Source organism: Perna viridis, chromosome 9, assembly GCF_037379345.1.
Source record: "Perna viridis isolate PV_CMFRI_1.1 ecotype Kerala chromosome 9, ASM3737934v1, whole genome shotgun sequence".
Taxonomy (NCBI): Eukaryota; Metazoa; Mollusca; class Bivalvia; order Mytilida; family Mytilidae; genus Perna; species Perna viridis.
The window spans coordinates 16,717,371-16,736,077 of record NC_142453.1 but is presented as its reverse complement, the minus strand read 5'-3'; the positions used below and the strand labels follow the sequence as shown (position 1 = coordinate 16,736,077).

The following is an 18,707-nucleotide window of genomic DNA, read 5'->3' as shown; positions in this document are numbered from 1 at the left end:
TCTGTCTTTCTGTCTGGCTGACTGGCTGGCTGGCTGGCTGGCTGTCAGGCTGTCTGTATGTGCACTATTAACATCTTATACAAGTGATGTTAAGAGTTTTCTATGATTTAGAGGGTTACAGAATTTTTTTTTGGTGATAGTCTGTTCCGCTCTGCTTCCTGTTTTTATTGTGTTTTGTTAATAAAGAGTTTCAGATTAAAATGGGGGATAAGCTGTCATATGTGCTTCAATGTATTTTCATTCTTTAAATAAATTGAGTGCTAATACCCAAAATAACAAATCATGTCAGAAATACTTCTCAATACTGACATGTCATTGAGTAAATTGGCCAATGACCACTTAATATAGACACACAGCTGACACCAATTTAGTTAAATGTCTGAATGGGTCAATTAGGAAATACTTAACTGTTGTGATTTTTTTATAATTTTCAATAGTTCATTATCTACAGCTGCTTGATTTAGAATTATTAATATTGTATGGAAGATATTGTACATTATGATATTACATAATCATATTGGATTGACACTCTTATCAGTTTTCACTATCCAAACCAACGGTTATTGCTACATTGTACCCCAAAATCAATGAGTGAGTGGTACAGTCCTTGAACTGATCCACACAACGATTTGACGGATAGATGACCACTGACTGATTGATCACTGACGGAACGATGACCAATAACCGATGACCGAACTGATTGCAGTTTTCGTATATAAAATGAAGGTTGATCTGTTAAAAATAAAACAAATGTAAAATAAAAGCATAAATTGATGTTTAAATCTATTGCATTATGTAAATATGTGTAAAATTGACATAAAATATATTAGACCGTTCTGTGGTCATGTGATGCGATCACCGGTTTAATGGATTGGTTTGAAGAATCAATGAATGATCGGAAACTGATCAATGATCAATGACTGATCGCAATTTTTGTTGCCCAGATCGGTTTAGGTACTGTATACTGGAATCATCTTGTCCATCCTTATTTTGTTGCAATTAACTCTTCTCGTAATGTATGGATTTATTTCAAATTTGGTGTGTGACTTTATATAGATGGGGCATAAGTTGTAAGCGATTTTGGATGCTGTCCAATATCAGCTTCCTGTATGAGAGGGGTATACCTAACACAACAAAGAGTGCAGCTTCATGTTTTAGCTGCTGTAGTTTAAGTTTATGTCCAAACGTTTTTTTTTTCTTTTTTTTTCAGTCAAAATATACTTAGGAAAAGTGTATTATTTGTGTTCTCATTTAGTAAATGAAAATTATGTTTGTATTCAGGAATGGTGTACCACTTTCCTTGATAGGTATTATTTTATTTGTACATGCACAGTCCCTGAATCAGTCCATGCAACCATTTGACAGATCATTGACTGGAAGTTGATTGGTCTGTGACCAACTGATAATCCTATTTACATATTTAAGAAAAAACTAGATAGAAAAAAAAATGAAATATTGCGAAAATTTATATATTTCAGAAAAAACTAAATAGAAAAAAAAATGAAATGTTGCTAAAATTTATATATTTAAGAAAAACCTAAATAGAAAAAATGAAATATTGCTAAAATGTTATAAAAGAGTAATCAAGGGAACCAAGGCCATAGCGGTAATCAAAAGAATGCAATCCAGGGACAAAGACCAAACATGGAAAACAGACATTCACAACAAAGAACATAAAGTAACTAAAATCATACATACAAAGTAACAAAAGTAAATGAGCAACTCGGACTCCACTAAAAACTGGGAGCATGGACCAGGTGCACCGGTAGAAACATCTGCCGAGTTGCTCATAAAAAGTCAAGTCCGGGGTAGACAAACGAGGAAAGGAAAACTATGACCCGTTGACCTCATCAGTTTTCATGGTGCTGATGATACACCATAACGATCCACGAGTTCATGATGACGACCATAAAACTTCTGTAGTGATGACTTCAATCTTGTAGCAACTTAACCCTGTTCCAGAAGCCTATTTGTTAGAGTTCTATAAAAAAAAAAACACTTATCAACAAGTATTGTAAATATTTATGTAAATAAGAATAAACCAAACTAAAGCATAAACAGGATCCACATGATGTAAAAACCAATAGTCACTGTTTCGAAGTTAGCACAGCAATCCGTAATTGATCAATTACATGTGACAAATAGTTGTCATGGATTGGCTCAGATACTGTATAAGCAGTGATGTCAATTATATATAACTCAAACGTTCATCTATTGTTTTTCTTTTCAGATTCATTTTCTTCATCAACAGCCAATGATTCACAGAAACATGCCGAAACAAATGAGACACACATCATTGAATCTTCTAAATCATTAGATACAGGTATTTCTACCTGTACATTCAAGTTTTTTCACCTGTCCATATTTACCTGTCCTTTATCTGCTTACCTGTTGTCCAGAGGGGCTCACTAAGGGTCTTAAATATTTTAATATTCTAAAAATGACCCTTTATGAACTCTGCCAGCCTATATTAATATATTTATCAGTCTGCTTGCCCATCATATCATGTTATAAATTATATTGTAATTGCTTTGGAATGACAATTTGAACTTTTGTTTTAATCCCTGACTTTGACACCATTTTGGATTTTGGTGTAAGTATATTTCATTTGAATGCATGCTTTGATTCAGTTATACCAATATTTTTGTCCACTTTTCTTTGTTAAATGAATCATTCTGTGATGAACTGATCAAATCTAAAACAGAAATTTTTATGCTAGTGAAGATTATAAATTTTGAGATATGGGGGTCCAGATCTTTCAGACTGTGGTGCCCCTAATACTGTGAAAGTACTGTTGTTCGTGGGGTAATAATTTTTGTGGTTTTCGTGGGTAGGCCAAACCACGAAGTTTGGTTCCTTACGAAAAGGAGATTTCCATTGATGTGTATCTTCCCTCTTCCACGAAAATTGATATCCATGAAGTAAAGTACTTTCACAGTACATCATATATAAAGCTTCTCTTCTTTGCTAATATACACTGTGTGCCTTAATATTGTTTGCAATATCAATGATTAGTTCGTTAAGAATGCGGATGAAGCCCCTCTCTACAGAATTTTCCGTTTAGCACCTAATTTTATAAATGCTGATATATGTTAGATGGTATTCAATTTTAAGGGAATGGTGTATAGTATAACTTAAACTTTGTCTTTAGTTCATGTAATCCCTTTTATTTAATATATTGATTTCTGTTACTTTGTATCCTATTTAATTGCATTTTTTATCTTGATTTAATTGTTTTTGTTTAACCTTGAACTTTGACCTCACCTGTGTACCTTGTGTGTAACCATGGTGATGATCCTGTAGATGTGTTCTATATTTTGACCCCAGGTTTTGCAGATGATGATGATGCAGAATTGTCCAATGGTCTTTCTCCAGACCAGGGCAAAGCCAACCAATCAGATTTAATTGAAGATCCAGAGTTAAATGAAATTGCTCAGAAATTGAAGGAGCTTGAGGCTTCGTCTGAGTCAGAAGACGAGGTCATTACACAGGAAGTGACATCAGAAGAAATAATTCCCATTGAAGGTGGTTATGTCGGAATAGGATTACAATTCAGGCTATGTCAAGTACCAGACTTTGATTGGATATTAAGATAATATTTTTTTCTTCAGACTTTAAAATTTAAAATTGTGGGTTTTTTTTGTAATAAAAGATGTAAGATTTTTTTGTCAGTTTAGGCCTATTTTCCTCAATTCAGATTTCATCAATTTGTTAACCTTGTTGCCAAAGAAATCCCAATTAAAGTCAGGTATGAGACAATGTCGTAGTCGTGACACAATGTATTATCAAATATACCACAATCCTCAAAGGGAAACAAGATGAAATCATCTTTTTCTATGTAGACTAGTAATTAGCACACTTTAGCACAAAGTTGTTACATGCAGATATTTTCTAGCACATACATATCACAAAAATTAAGTTAAAAAAGGATTTGCACAATATTATAGTACATGCACGTGATATGCTAAGATGTATATTCTGCACCTATATTGTATACATATTGTTCTGAATGTTGTTGGCGGGAACATTCAGGCTAAGAAAGAGTTGTTGAGACTCTTATTGCTTTTTGGTGTGGATAAAGAAATTGCATTTATTTGTATTATGTTATGAAAAAAGCTTTGATATGCAAATTGGTGTGTAACCCTCTCCCCCTTATATTTATGCATGAATATATCCTCAATTTTCTTGTGCACCTATAACTCACATGTAGCAATCTCTTCTGTTTTCATCCCCCCTTTTTCTTTTGTTTATCCTGATATTTGCGCAATTTCTGAAGTATGTAGAACATTTGTACAAATAAAAAATACTGTAGGATGCTTTAGTTAGATGCATTAGTTCGAATTATTGTTTGGTTTTTTTTTAATTCTTTTATTACATGTACTATTTTGTGTATTTGATAAGAATTAGGTGATACAAAAGGTCAGACCTGTTTATTCCTACACACCTTTGGACCAGATGTTTGACAAAAAATTGGTGAAGTAATTATGCATAGTGTGTAAAACAAAACAAAAATCTGTCCGATTAAATATCATGAAACTGAACTCCTTTTGGACTTTAAAATTTGTTTAGTTCAGAGAGATATTTGGTTGACCAAGTTTTAAAGTATTAAAGTAGAAAGTTGAAATTTGATGGAAAGGAACTTTAAAATGTGTCTGTTTTAGACAGGTATTCCAACATTCAGGGTTTGGTTTAGACAGGTATTCCAACATTCAGGTTTTGGTTTAGACAGGTTTCACTGTTTCAGTGACAATCAATGAAAATTTAGTGTAAGTGTTTGTAAGAATCAGGCAAAATGGAAAAATCAGAAACCTGCATTTCAAAACCCCACTGAATTGATAATCTACATAATAACACTCAAAGATACTTTCTCTATTTGAAAAGACCGTTATCTAATCTCTGCATCACCGGCTTTGCTCAGAAATTTTTCAATAGAATGTTAATAATGAGATTTTTGACTGAGTTATCTACCCTTAAATGTTCATTTTCAGTGCTTTTCAATGAAATTATAAATCAATGCTCCAACATGATATGGAAAATACTGTCTTTTTTCCTTGATTCTGATGGTTCAAATAGTCAAATGATAGGTTTTTTCATACTATGTTTCACCCACTGCCTGATTCTTACTGAGACTGACACTGAATACATTCACAATCTGTAGGATTCTGGAGTACTGCAGTGTCAAGATTGGACTTGTTTCTCTGTACATGTAGTGAAATTAGTGTTTAAATGTCAGTTTAATGAAGAAAACGGTTACATGGATAGATTTTTACTAATATCAGCATGGTATGGTGTTAGAGCCATTTAAAAAGTAGTTTTATGACTTAATAAATATGTAAGAATGGAGTTATTGTTCTTGTTTCAAAGTAAAGTATTTATTTTCAGATAAAGGTGAAGACTCGGGAATGGACAGTAATCAAGATAAAAAGGTAAAGGTTTTAATTGATTTTTTAGAGGAGGTGCTCAGGCAGTCTCAATAAGGCGTTTGTGTATTGAAAAATATTTTCTTATGTGCAAGTCAGTGCCAGAAATATGTTTTTTCTGTGACATAGTAGTCTACAGTTGACAATTTTCAGTGTGATTAAGGAAAATTTTACTTCAGTGGGTTTTTTTATATAATACAACTTGCTTTAATGTTCTTCAAATTTTAGGCAAGCTTGCCTTGGTTAAAAGTTACTGTTTTGGTTTTGGGAATTTTCAAATACTTGTGGTCAAATTTGTATTTAAAGAATTAAACCAGTTCTCTTTAAGTTCTAATTGGCCTTTTTAGTTATGTGATTTCCCTTTAAATTATGTTTAAATATCTTCAATGAGCTGATGGTATATTGATATCATCTTATCTGTCCATTTTTCTGACCCTCTGTCTGAATTTTGTCCCAATTAATTTGGTTCCAAATGGATGGATTTATTTCAATTTGTGTGTGTGTGTATCTTTTTAAAGATGTAGCACACATTCTAAGCAATTTTTGGTACTGTTCAATTTCAACTTCATGCAGGAGTGGGAGTATATCCAGCAGGACAGGGCTTGCAACTTCATGTTTTTTTTTATTATTCAAATGAAGAAATTTCAAGAGTAAGTGGTTCTTCAATTTGCATGTTCAACAAGAATATTTGAATTGCCAATTTAATTCTTCCAATTACAACCAGCTGCATTTTTTGCAATTACGACCAGCTTCATTTTTTACAAGGTATTTTCAAAGTTAATTATATTAAACTGGTCTCTGTTAAATTCATTAGTATTCAGTAGGTTATGTTGTTAGTTTATGTCAAATTATATATGACATCAAATTACATGTATTAATCACTTATTAATAAGTAATTAATATCAATTATGTATAATGACAAAAAATAATGGTCTCAAACTAAAGACCCATTATCACGATATTGGACCAAATATAATTATTTCTGCTAATGCATTTTATGAATTATGTAAAAGTTTGAAGTAACTGGTGAGGAATTTCATGAATCATTTATGAAATTGTACTGTTATAGTGTTGAAAGTGTACCATGTCAAGTTCAAGTTAATGCCATGTATTAGTTAACGATGGACTGAAAATTGATCTTAGCATTGCTGAGTTACCCAGTGTGGTTAGTTCATAGGCAAATTGTATTTTGAACAGAGCTTAGTCTTAAATGCCTATAGGGAAAAGTTAATTGACACTTCTTAGAATAAATGTGAAAACTAATAATTCGAAATATTTTTTGTGTCTCACTTTTGTGACTAGCAAGAATTTTCCAAACTGGGAGGTTTATTAGTGCTTTGATACATTAAGATACTGTTTATGGAAATGGTGTACTCATTGTACCTACTGCTTTGCTAAAAGTATATAATAATCATGGTGTTTATATGTCTATAGGTGTGTTCTCCTGTTCACAACTTTTTTTTGCCCAATAATCTCAGCTATTTTATACATCTTGACTGAATCTTTTTTCTGTATGTATGCCAAACAGACTGATGTAACATCATCTTCCTGTTTGATGACTTCATTCATATTTTGACTTTGTGGTCACGTGGGAGGTAGTGGGGGGTATGTGTGAACATCGATTCAAGTTTGCTCAATTTGGGTAAACAAAAAAAAAGATGTGAAAAACAAAGTACAACAGGATAGGAAACTCACTCAAATTCTAGCCAGTCCTAAATACAATTTTTCAAAACATTAACTACATGGCTTTATTGATTTTTGCCAGCCCTGCCAAAAAATAGCCAGCCTTATGTTTACCAAAAAATAGCGAGTCTTGGGCTGGCGGGCAGGCTACTATTTCTAACTCTGAGTACAAGTGTTATTTCATTTATTATTATTGTAACTAAAATGTAACTTAGTGTATTAAACATATCAATTTCCTCTTGTTTCAGTCAAAAGAAGAAATTATTGATGAAAACAGAAAAGATATGTTGGAGAAGAAAGGTCCAATAACAGTTTACATTGCCAAGTATACATATGACCCATTCCAACATTCACCTAATGAAAATCCAGATGCAGAATTACCACTTAGTTCTGGGGACTATGTTTTGGTATATGGAGATATGGATGAGGTGAGTGATATGTCAAAATTATAAAAGTTTTTGAGTTGGGTAAAGTTTACAGTCTTTGAATGTAATAATATTAGGCTGGTATCATTAAATGTTTTATCCCCTAGCTTAGCCAATTTAGTTAATATCTAAAAAGTGTAGAAACCTAACATTTTTCCTCCTTTCTGTTTATACCATCAATTGTGACAGCTATAATCACAACCTTCATATGATTTTGACCTGCTAGGGACTTAAAAGGTCAAATGTCAAGATTCCATATTTTTTTCACCAAGTAATATGGTGCCATTCTTTGTTGTGCCCTTGTTATTACTGAAAAGGAAATTCAAAACTAAATATGACAGTGTTCAAAGTATAGAGACTCAAAGGGAAAAGGAAATTCAAAACTAAATATGGCAGTGTTCAAAGTATAGAGACTCAAAGGTAAAATTTCAAGTTCTCTTATGAGGCACCATCATGTAAGAAAACGAGGAAATTTTACAAAAGAGTGCCAGAGATTTCATAGTATTGCATTTTTGGGAGATGTTTGATTGTTTTGTAACTTTAAATGATTGATTGATTGTTGGGGTTTAACATCCGAGCAGCAATATTTCAGCTATATTCAGACGAGTAACTTTCAAAATTAATCTGGTGTCAAGAATGCCAAGTTAGAAAACCTGCTTGCTGCTCTATACCTGTGTATTTAAAAGATGTCATTGCCATAATTGTTGACTTATCTAAATCTCACCCATAATTGATATAAAGAGATCTCTCATGTTTAAAAATAGAAATAATCTTGTTTCAAAAATGAATAAAGATAATCTGAAAAATAAAATGGTGGATTAGCTTGGGAATAAAAGAACTTTTCTGTATACACATATTATTTTTTGTTTGTTTTGTAGGATGGATTCTTTGATGCTGAGTTGATGGATGGAAGAAGAGGTCTGGTACCATCCAACTTTTTAGAGAAGTTATCAGGTAGAGTAAATTTGCAACTTATGATAATTAATATTGCAGATACAGCAATAACACTTATTTGATTTGAGTTGTAACAGGTTTTTTGATTGGTTGTTTAACTGTGAGCAAACCAGGTTATATTGATATTGTGATGTCATTAATGTTGATTGGTCCACACTCCACAATTTAAGTAGCACTCCAGCTAAGAATCATACAATATGTGATTCATGGTTTGGAAGCCTTTATATATTTTTATTTTTGAAATTTTGTTTCAAATATTGTAGTAAACAGAAACTAACATGTTGCTTTCATATAACCCTTGTTCATAGGAGATAAAAATTGAATAGAATGTACTGTAGAATTCAAAATTAAGGGAGATACCTCTGTAAATGACTTTAAAATATAATAGAAACTGTTAGATTTTTCATGTGGATTATCACCTTAGTGCAGGCAGATTGGACTGAATAATCATACATTTTATCATATAGATTTATTAAGCAACTTAATAACAAAAATAAAAGTATGTAGCCTTTTTTGAGGTGTATCACATATTACAGAATTTGCATTATTCTTACAAATACTGAGACTTAAATAGTCCCAAACAAAATCACATTTTGATTACTAAATCTCAACAACAAAAAGACCATTAGTGTTGTGATCAGGGGTAATATATGCCTAGTTAAACAATTGCTTAAGCTAAATAATGTAAACATGATTTCACAGTTTAAGATGGAAAACCTTTACAATTTAGATGATGATCTATCAGAATTCCACGCCATTATGTCTGGGAACAATCCTCAGGAACATGATGATGACAGTACTGCAGCAAACAGTCTTCAACAGGAACTAGATTTTGATAGCAGTGAAGAAACTGATACTAAGTCGGCAATAAGTACGTTTAGTTTTGTTATAACTGATAGAAAAGAACTATTAGTACTATGGAAATCAAATCTCTTTTGGGTTGTTAAATTTGTCCAGTTTTGCTAGGTTATTGGTTTACCTGTGTTCAAAATATATCAAAACTAATATAAATGGACTTTAATGAGTGTTTTTTTACTAATGTTCAAATATTAGCCTAGATATGATCAAAACTGCCGATACAATACAATTACAAAAGTCCAAAACAGCTTTTACATGTCCAATATGTCATATAACCTGATCAAAACCTATATTGGCCTAGGCAATATGACGTATTGGGCTAGTTAATCAATTAAAGTATAATTGCGTAAGGATTTCCATATTGGCTGAGTTATTGGTCTCAGCTAGCGATACTGGAGCAATAACTAAGCCAATATGGAAAGCCTCACACAATGAAAGGGAGGTAACTTTCAATTTGTACAAAATTTTGTTGATTTCTTAAGGAAACTTTAAAATCATTTAAATCATTTTCTGAGCCATCCATTGTAGATTTTGAATAATCTTGTACTTCTGGGCGTACATATGATATAAACATTATATTGGAATAAAAAAAAAATCTGTGGGATAAAATTTACCATGTGATATCCATTTCATAAGAACTGCTTGGTTTCCAAATGGACAGTATCTTAAATGGAACATCATTCAGAAAAAGTTAAACTTTATTTCATCTTATTTCAGGTTCTAAAAGGAAAAGTCCTGTTGTAGAAGATGTAAATGTCCAGAAAACAGAGTTATCTAGTCAAATTGATCTTACCTCCAATAATAAAGGTAATATAACAATATATGTCAGATGAAATGTTTGAAAGTGTTAACTAGGGTTTTTTTTGTTTCTTGTTTGTTTGTTTTTTTGTTGTTTTTTTTTTGCTAGTGTAAGTTTCATATTTTTGTTGTTTCAGTGGGTGATTTCCCTTTTGTGTAATGTACCTTTCACAACTCCTTTCTTTCCTCAAGACTTTCGTTGATCTCCATAAGTTTATCTTTTCAGATTTTTTCAACTTCAATCTCAAAATTTAGTTGCATCTGATGCACTTTATTGTGGCTGATTATACGTAATAAGTTTATGAGCAAGGGTGTCAGTTACTCTACTTTCAAATATTTTTTGTAACTTAAAGTGTCACTTTTTATTGTTATCAGTTACCCCATATCCAAAACATTTGGTGCTTGAGAGACAGTTGGCCAGTAGTGTTGTCATAAGTTGGCAACCACCAGAGGGCATTGCTACACAAGAAGTGAGGTCATATCAGGTCTGCCTTGATGAAAAGGTCATTGTTACAGTCAAAGGAACTGAAAGAACAAAGTCTCTTATAGAAAATGTTGACTGTAATCAGGTACAGTTTGTAGTTAGCAGATGTTTGAATTCAGGATATACCTCCTATTAGATGGGATGCTTCTCTCATAAGGCCAAATGAACTTACATGGAAGACTTTCATCTGACCTTCGCAAAATATATGGGGCTGGTGCGAGGAATTTATTTTTCATTTTTTATTTCTTACCAGGTATTTTCTGGTCTTATTTTAGCCATTTGAAGTATAGATATGATGTAAATCCATAGCCACATCAGTTTCTGAGAAGAAACATCTTTTAAGTCACCATGAAATGAAAGATTTGTGTGTTTTAGTATCTCAGTAATAGAAACTGATGTGAAAAAAATCCTTATTTTGAAATTCTCACCCAATTTTTTTTAAGGGGCGGGAGGTGATGAGAATCTACTAACTAATTTTATTTGGCCTTACATACCAATTTTAAAATGTGCACTGTCAGGGCATGCAGGAAACAGTCAAAAGGTACATTCTGCCAGTTCAATTCTTCCATCCATCTGAAACATTTCGTGGATGTAACTCACCTGATGGATTATCTTGATATTTTGTAAGATGTATTATTGTAAGATTTACTATTGATGCTTTTTTAATTGAACAATATTTTCAATGACATAGTCTGTCCGTCTGTCTGCTCGAATTATTTATTTGCAATTATTTCTGCTCTCAATGAATGGATCAATTTCAGATTTGGTGTGTGGCTTTATATAAATGGGGCATACATTGTAAGTAATTTTGCTTAAATATGTTTAAATTCATGTTCGAAAATATTTTGCCTATGTATATAGGCCTCCATTTTTGTTTTATGATACAGTTAATATAACAGAGTTAACATTTTTGGGACATACCCTTTATTTATCTAAATGTCTATTTTGTTGTCTTTTTATATTTATAGATTCATCGTGTGAGTGTCAGATGTCTTACCAGTAAAGGTTTATCAAAGGATCACCAAGCTACGCTACTTATTGGCAGAGGTAAATCAGAAAATATATTGAAACCTAATTATACCAACCCTTGATACAGTAGAAACCTTTTTAAACCAACCCTCGAGATGCTAGCAACCTGTCTAAATCAACCCTTAATACACTAGCAACCTGTTTAAACCAGTGGAAGTGTCTTATTTGGCATTCTCAATAGGATTTCAAGTAAGGGTAATAACAAAATTGCCGAACACTCATTTGATTCATAATCAAGTTAACTCCAAAATAAATCTGGCAAAAATACACCTGTCCCTGGCACCACAAAACTAAAAATATAATCATGTCTGAGAATACTTTTAACTTCCATGGTAACTCCAATCAATGTCTTTGGAATTCATGACATTGCAAACAGTTTAGCATATTCTCAACCTAAGTAAATTTTTTATGTTTTGTGGCACTGGGGCCTGTTATAATTACTTTTATTTTATTTATTTATTTATATTTTTGTTTTTGTTTTGTTTTGTTTTTGTTTTTGTTTTTTTTAACTGATAACAGGGCATAATTTTCTGTTCCATACAGATCAGGGCCGATTTCATTAATATTCTCAACACGAGATATTCTTCAAATCCTTCATGAATTCTAAAATCCACCAATCAAATCACCCAAAATTGGAAGATTTTAGGGAAATCGCAGTTTTGGATTTTTTTATAGAACATAAAAGTGCACGAATTTCGGTACGGCCTTTAAAAATTGCAGCTGAGAGCTGTATTGCTTTTTATTCCCCTAGATAAAGTTGTATATTACATTTATTATATGGAAAGCAGTGATTTACCAATTGTTCCCGGTGCGCTTTTTTAGCTCACCACCTGGCCAAAGGCCATGTGAGCTATTGCCATCACTTGGCATCCATTGTTGTCGTCGTCAATAATTATTCAAAACTCTTCTCCTCTGAAACTACTCTATAAATTGAAACCAAACTTATTATGAATGTTCCTTGGGGTATTCTGCATAGAAGTGATGTGAGGATTTATGATTCGTTAAAAAACATGGCCGCCATTACTAAAAATAGAACATAGGGGTCGGACAGTAGTTTTTCACATATATCTCCTGATCTGTTAGGTTTAGCTAAATTCTGTCAGAGGAAATGTGTTCAGCATGATGAGATCTATCTTTTGGCAAATTTTGGTTTTAATCTGTTAAGCCATGTTGGAGTTATTGCCCTTTTTCAACGATTTTTGCTATTTTTAATGTTATTTCTTTCAAAAATCTTCTCCTCTGAAACTAATAGATCAAATGAAACCAAACTTCGTAGTAATGTTCCTTAGGATATCATGCATAGAACTGATGTGGGGATTTTTGATCCGTCAAAAAACAGGGCAGCCATTACTAAAAATAGAACATAGGGGTCAGACAGTAGTTTTTCACATATATCTCCAAAACTGTTAGGTTTCGCAAAATTCTTTCAATACCTGAAATGATCCATATTATTAGGACTACAAAAGTCGTCAGGGATAAAAGTTGTCAGATGACTCCTTGTAGGAGTTATTGCCCTTGAAAGGGGAAAAATGACTCCTTTTTTTAACAGTTTTCAGTCAATATCTTGAAAACTATGATAGATTAAAAGAAACTTTCAGTTGTTAAGGAGATCTTATGATAAGTCCTACCAAAGAATTCTCGAGTCAAAATTGTTGGACAACTTCTCATTAAATTTATTGCCTTTGAAAGGCAAAATTCAACCAGGTGAGTGATTCAGGCTCCTGGGAGCTTCTTGTTTCAATAATTCACACTGATAAATAAATTAGGTAATTTTACTCTCGCGCTTTCTCCCGCCAAAACTTAACAACACAAATATCAATCTGCCGTTCACAAAATTTTTAATTTGTGTGGAAAATAACAATGAATAATGGAGGAAATTTATATAATAAATAGGATAATCACTCGTGCCAAGAACGCATTAAGATTTAACTTGTGCATGGAACTTGTTCTGCACACTCGTTAAATTTAGGCGTTCTTTGGCACTTGTGATAATATTTTGGTTATTCACTCTTTCTAAATAATTATCCTATTAATCTTGTTCTTTTTTTTTTCAAGACCTTGGTATGCTGGTTTGTTCAGGTTTCATTGAAACATAGTAAAATCTTTTGTATTTATAGTATTCATTTACATGTACAATTTCTTAATGTAATGAGCTAAATATGCTATTTCCAACATTCAGTTATTAATTTTAACCCATTCAGAATAGATTTGCTAAAAACTTGCTGCAAAGATTTTAGAATTTATTTATTTAAAACTTTCCTATAGATTAAACAAAGTCTCATGCTCTTAAAATGTATTGTATATTCACTAATCTTTCACCCTTTATGTTATTTAGACTTTCAAGAATAACAGACCTTAAAATTAGAACATCCTTTTTAGTTGCGCATAGTCTCTATTTCTTATGCATATTCATATTCAAGCTATGCATATTCAGTAGAAGTAGTTCCAAATTAACATATTTTATCATATTTCCATGGTAACAGATGCAGTACCTACTCCTAGTCAAGTGTCTGCTAGTAACATCACCTCGAACTCAGCAACCATCTCATGGTTGCCAGGCAACAGTAACTATCAACATAGCATATCATTGAATGGAAATGAAGTTCGAGTTGTCAAGGGCTCTATATGCAGTTATGATATAACAGGTAGTGCTTGATTTCGTTTGCTGTCTAACTATTAAGCTGTTTAAGCTGTCATTTTTTACCATAAAACATTGACCTGTTTATTGCCCTCAAACTGTAGTTAGGTTGCTATTGTTGACCCCTACAAAATGTGATTTTGGAGGGGCCTTTTTATTTCTATTTTATTGATGAATACCCTATAAAGGGGTGAGGGCAGGTCCAAGTTTTTGTTTGTTTGTTTGTTGGGGTTTAACGTCCGAGCAGCAATATTTCAGCTATATTCAGACGAGGCAGGTCCAAGAACAAAGCAATTTCAAGATTAGGGTGTATAAGTCTCGTCTAGTTTCAATTTCCATACTGGAATTTCTGATGTAGAACATACTGAAATCCAAAGACGACCATTCTTCATTTTTTTGTTTACTTTTGGGATCTTGAAACTGTGTTATAATGCAAAATCTTCTATTTAATGCTTTTTCTTAACACTTTTATCATTTAAAAAGTAGAAATTTGTCATTTTTAATGGGCATTTTTACACAAAAAGATATTTTACATTTAATACTGAACTCATCGCTCTGTAAATGATAAATCTCTGTGTATTTGGATGGTAGACTAGAGTCACATGATGAGACTTACATGCCCTAATGGTCTTAGTCTTATTAAAAATAATGAAGTATGGACATTTTCTTCTTTTACTATAAATCCTTCTCTTTACCATGATTGAAAGGTAATATTCTTTAAAAGACTGGTAGTTGTAAGACTTGCTTTATGAGATAATACATAGTAGGCTTTTTTACAAGCTATCTCTACATGTGTGTAATATCAAGCTTATTATTTATAACAAATACGCATGTACTGTTACACTTTGAATTTATTCATACAAAGAACATAAGAATTTGTGTAAAGTGGTAAGTAAGAAATTGGTGGAAAATAACCCTTCTTCCAATAAAGATTCTTGTTAATTCGTTAAATTGATGTAATCTCCTAAAATAGATGGGGTTTTTTTTCAGTTGTTTTGTTAAATATAAGAAATTTGAACATGTTTTCTATTTATTTTTTAAATGTTCCCTTTGCATTATTGTTTACACGAATTTTATGGATGGAATAATTGATGTTTCAAGGTTTAGAGCCGGGTAAGGAACACACCCTGACAATAACAGCTAAGCATCCTCTAGGAGAGCAGTCCAAGGGGCACCTGTCAGCATTTGTTAAATTTAGAACTCTTAAGGGAGGTATGCCAGAACCTCCAATCAATGTTCAGGTAGAGGCTGGTCCAAGGGAAGGAACTCTGCTTTTGACGTGGCTTCCTGTTACAATAGAACCGTCAGGGTTTTCGAATGGTGCCTTAGTGAAGGGTTATGTTGTGTACGCTGATGGACAAAGGACAAAAGAAGCCAATGGGGCAACAAGTAAGAATCTTTTTTAAGAAATGTTAACTGAGAAATTTTTGCAGCAGTTTTATTTTTCATGAATTTTGCATTAAGACCTGTAAAGCAAAAATTAACCTGTTGCAAAGATTTTCTTCACAGGAAGTTATATACAGTTCAATGAAGGATGGCAAACATAGATTGAATTGAAAAACTGCCAAAAATCATGAAATAAAGCTTTCTTGATTTTTTTATCTAGAGTCTCAGAATATTATAGAAATGGAGACTTTTCTTCATTTTACTGTAAATTTAATTTTGATTTTGTATATTTCTGATTCTCTGTTATTCCTGTCATCCCATCCAGTCAAAATTGAAATTGATAAAACTAAATTTTAAGCACATTCCAACATCAAGTTGATAAATTTCTAGCAATGATCAATCTTGAGACTTGAACTTCTGTGTGACTTCAATGAAGAGCAGTCTACTTCTTTTATTAGGAAATACAGTGAAATTACTGTTTTACCATTTAAATTTCAGATGATCATGTGATATTAAATGCCAGTGATTTCCGAGGATTTATCCCACGTAACTTAATTGTTCGGACTGTAACGACAGATGATAAGGAATCCTCAGACTCAGAAGTCGTTAAGCTTCCGCACTCGTTAATTAGTGAAATCACGGATTGCGCTGCAAAGGAAATGGTCAGTAAGGATAAGTCTAAAAAGGTATTGAATGGATTTCTTTATTTTTTCGGATAAGATTGAACTGCCCTGGCTCACTACCATATATGGTAATGGATAAAAAAAGAAATCTATATGGGTCAAGCAGAATATGTAAGAACATAACTGAAATTGTACTCAAGGTGTAATTGGAATATTGTAACGTAAACTTCCTTGTAAAAACTTTATAATAATCAATATTCTTCTGGGATTTTCGACCAGACTTAATACTTATACTATCATTGAAAATATTTTCAAGGTCAAAGATCAAGATTACAACATAATTTATGAGTTTTTCTGTCACACTTTTACATAGGTGTGATTTATTGCATGGTTTGCATTTTCTTTTAATGTATTTTAATATCATAATCTTTTAGGGTGCCTTAAAAGACAAGCAGCCAAGTGTTGAAAGAGAACTACAGAAAGCTGTTGAGGTAGTTACAGAAAATCAAGTTGCTATGGTAACAGTATTTTTTTAAATAGAAGGTGGCCAGTCATTAGTTGCCTTTTGTACTATATAAACAGCATAGCAGCTTGTAGAAACTGAATTTCTTTATGATTGTGTTTGAAATTGGAACATATTCAATATTGAAAACCTTGCTCATGACCAAAAAGTAAATTGTAAAAAAAACAGAAAGTTGCATGATTTTTTTTTCTATTCTGTGTGCATGAAATCAGTAATTTGTTATACCAAACAGACTCTTTTTACCAACTTGATATAACCAAAACTACTTCAGTGAAAATAAATTTTAAACTGAAACAAATTGCAGCAGAAAATGTTTTCATTAAAATATGTAGTATTATGACCAAAATAAATACAGAAAAAAGTCTAACAAAATCTTATGTGCAGAAACCTAAAAATAATAACATAAAATTTCATATTGAAATTAACATTAGACAGGGGAGATAATTCTGTGAATTTGGCTGAAATAATAAATAGATTTAGTTAGATTTCTTTTGGTCATAATACTATAGTTCTGTTGCAATTTGTTTAGATTATTAAAGGTAAAATTTTACTACATTGACTGGACTAAACTACCATTTTACTGGAAGGCATTTATTCATATTAATATTAATTTATTTTGGAAGAAGTTTATTCACAATTTGATTAAAAAAGAGGGGATGATTTTTTTATCGTATGTCAGAAATATAGTGGTCACTACTAATATATCTATAACAATTAACATTCCAAAAAAATACATCTTTTAAAACTAAAGATGTAATAGAGCTTGATTAATTGAAAAAATTTAAAAAATAGAACATTGCATCAGCGTTTGGTTTTAAGAATGAAAATATTGTTTTAATCTAAATTTTAGTAAACATTGAAAGTAATAGTAAATTTGTTACCTGTACATATGTATGAATATGTGTGAATGTTAAAATAAGTATTTTAAACAGTATGTTCCAATTTTAAACTTCTTGGAAATGATGAAGAATGTGAACTAAAATATTGTGATGAACTGTTGTGTGCATCAGGAAATAATCTGGTTCTAAACAATTAAATATTTTTCTAAGCACAATATTCTTGTAAGAAAATATGACTTTTTTAGATGCAAATGTAAGAAAAAAAATCATGATAGCTGTGCACATTCTTTTGTATTGAAATAATAATTTTAAAGATTTTTATGCGGGTGAATTCAATAAGCTGGCCAAAAATATTTTTGTCTATTTTCTTGTTGTTTATACTGTAAATTTTTGAAATTATTGCAAAAAATAGTTAGTTTGGAATGACAAAAACACAATACCTTGTGCAGCCTTCTAGTTTCAACATTCTGAGGCTGAATCCACATGCAAAATTCAAAAATGCATAAAAAATCTGAATTGACAAAATTTTGTATGATTATATTTTATTAATGCACACTTACATAGACAATCCTAAAATGTGTTTCCTTTTTTTTTTGGCCAGCTTTTTGAATGAGGGTTTGCTTAAATACCTATGCATGTCTGCTTATACTACACTCTTAGTCTCTAATTAGCTTGGTTACTATGGTTATCTGATCTGTCTCACTGAGGAGCTTACCTCTCCTCATTAGTTATGGTTACACAAACAATGCAGTGTGTGAAAATGATTTGTATATATAATTTACCAGCATGTTCCACATGATAAAAAGTCTAAAACTTAAACTGCATATTTTTATAACTTTGTAGGACAATATTTATACAGCATGAGTGCATGTCCTGTAAACAACTTTTTAGCACTTTCTTGCGGTAGATTTGTATGTCTTTTTCTCTAATATTTATTTCATTTAGATATCAACCATCTACAATTGAATTTCCTAGTACCTGAAAAGTACTAGATTGTCAAATATTTTTGATCATATGCTCATCAAGACATTCCACACGTTTTCGTTA

At 31.8% G+C, this 18,707-nt stretch overlaps 1 protein-coding gene across 22 annotated transcripts in view; it reads left to right on the top strand.

Moving 5' to 3' along the window:
* LOC148606992 (RIMS-binding protein 2-like) overlaps positions 1–18,707 on the top strand; it is a 138,563-nt gene that overhangs the window by 102,429 nt on the left and 17,427 nt on the right. For 15 of the 22 annotated variants that reach the window (XM_088545268.1, XM_088545267.1, XM_088545256.1 and 12 more), the window contains 13 exons: positions 2,231–2,323; positions 3,328–3,525; positions 5,383–5,426; positions 7,352–7,531; positions 8,407–8,482; positions 9,213–9,353; positions 10,058–10,147; positions 10,514–10,707; positions 11,591–11,669; positions 14,135–14,296; positions 15,391–15,678; positions 16,174–16,361; positions 16,733–16,816. In XM_088545268.1, the coding sequence (XP_088401394.1) occupies positions 2,231–2,323; positions 3,328–3,525; positions 5,383–5,426; positions 7,352–7,531; positions 8,407–8,482; positions 9,213–9,353; positions 10,058–10,147; positions 10,514–10,707; positions 11,591–11,669; positions 14,135–14,296; positions 15,391–15,678; positions 16,174–16,361; positions 16,733–16,816 (1,817 nt within the window). The remainder of the gene's footprint in view (positions 1–2,230; positions 2,324–3,327; positions 3,526–5,382; positions 5,427–7,351; positions 7,532–8,406; positions 8,483–9,212; positions 9,354–10,057; positions 10,148–10,513; positions 10,708–11,590; positions 11,670–14,134; positions 14,297–15,390; positions 15,679–16,173; positions 16,362–16,732; positions 16,817–18,707) is intronic. The other 7 variants (XM_088545273.1, XM_088545265.1, XM_088545269.1 and 4 more) reach the window with 4 other exon arrangements.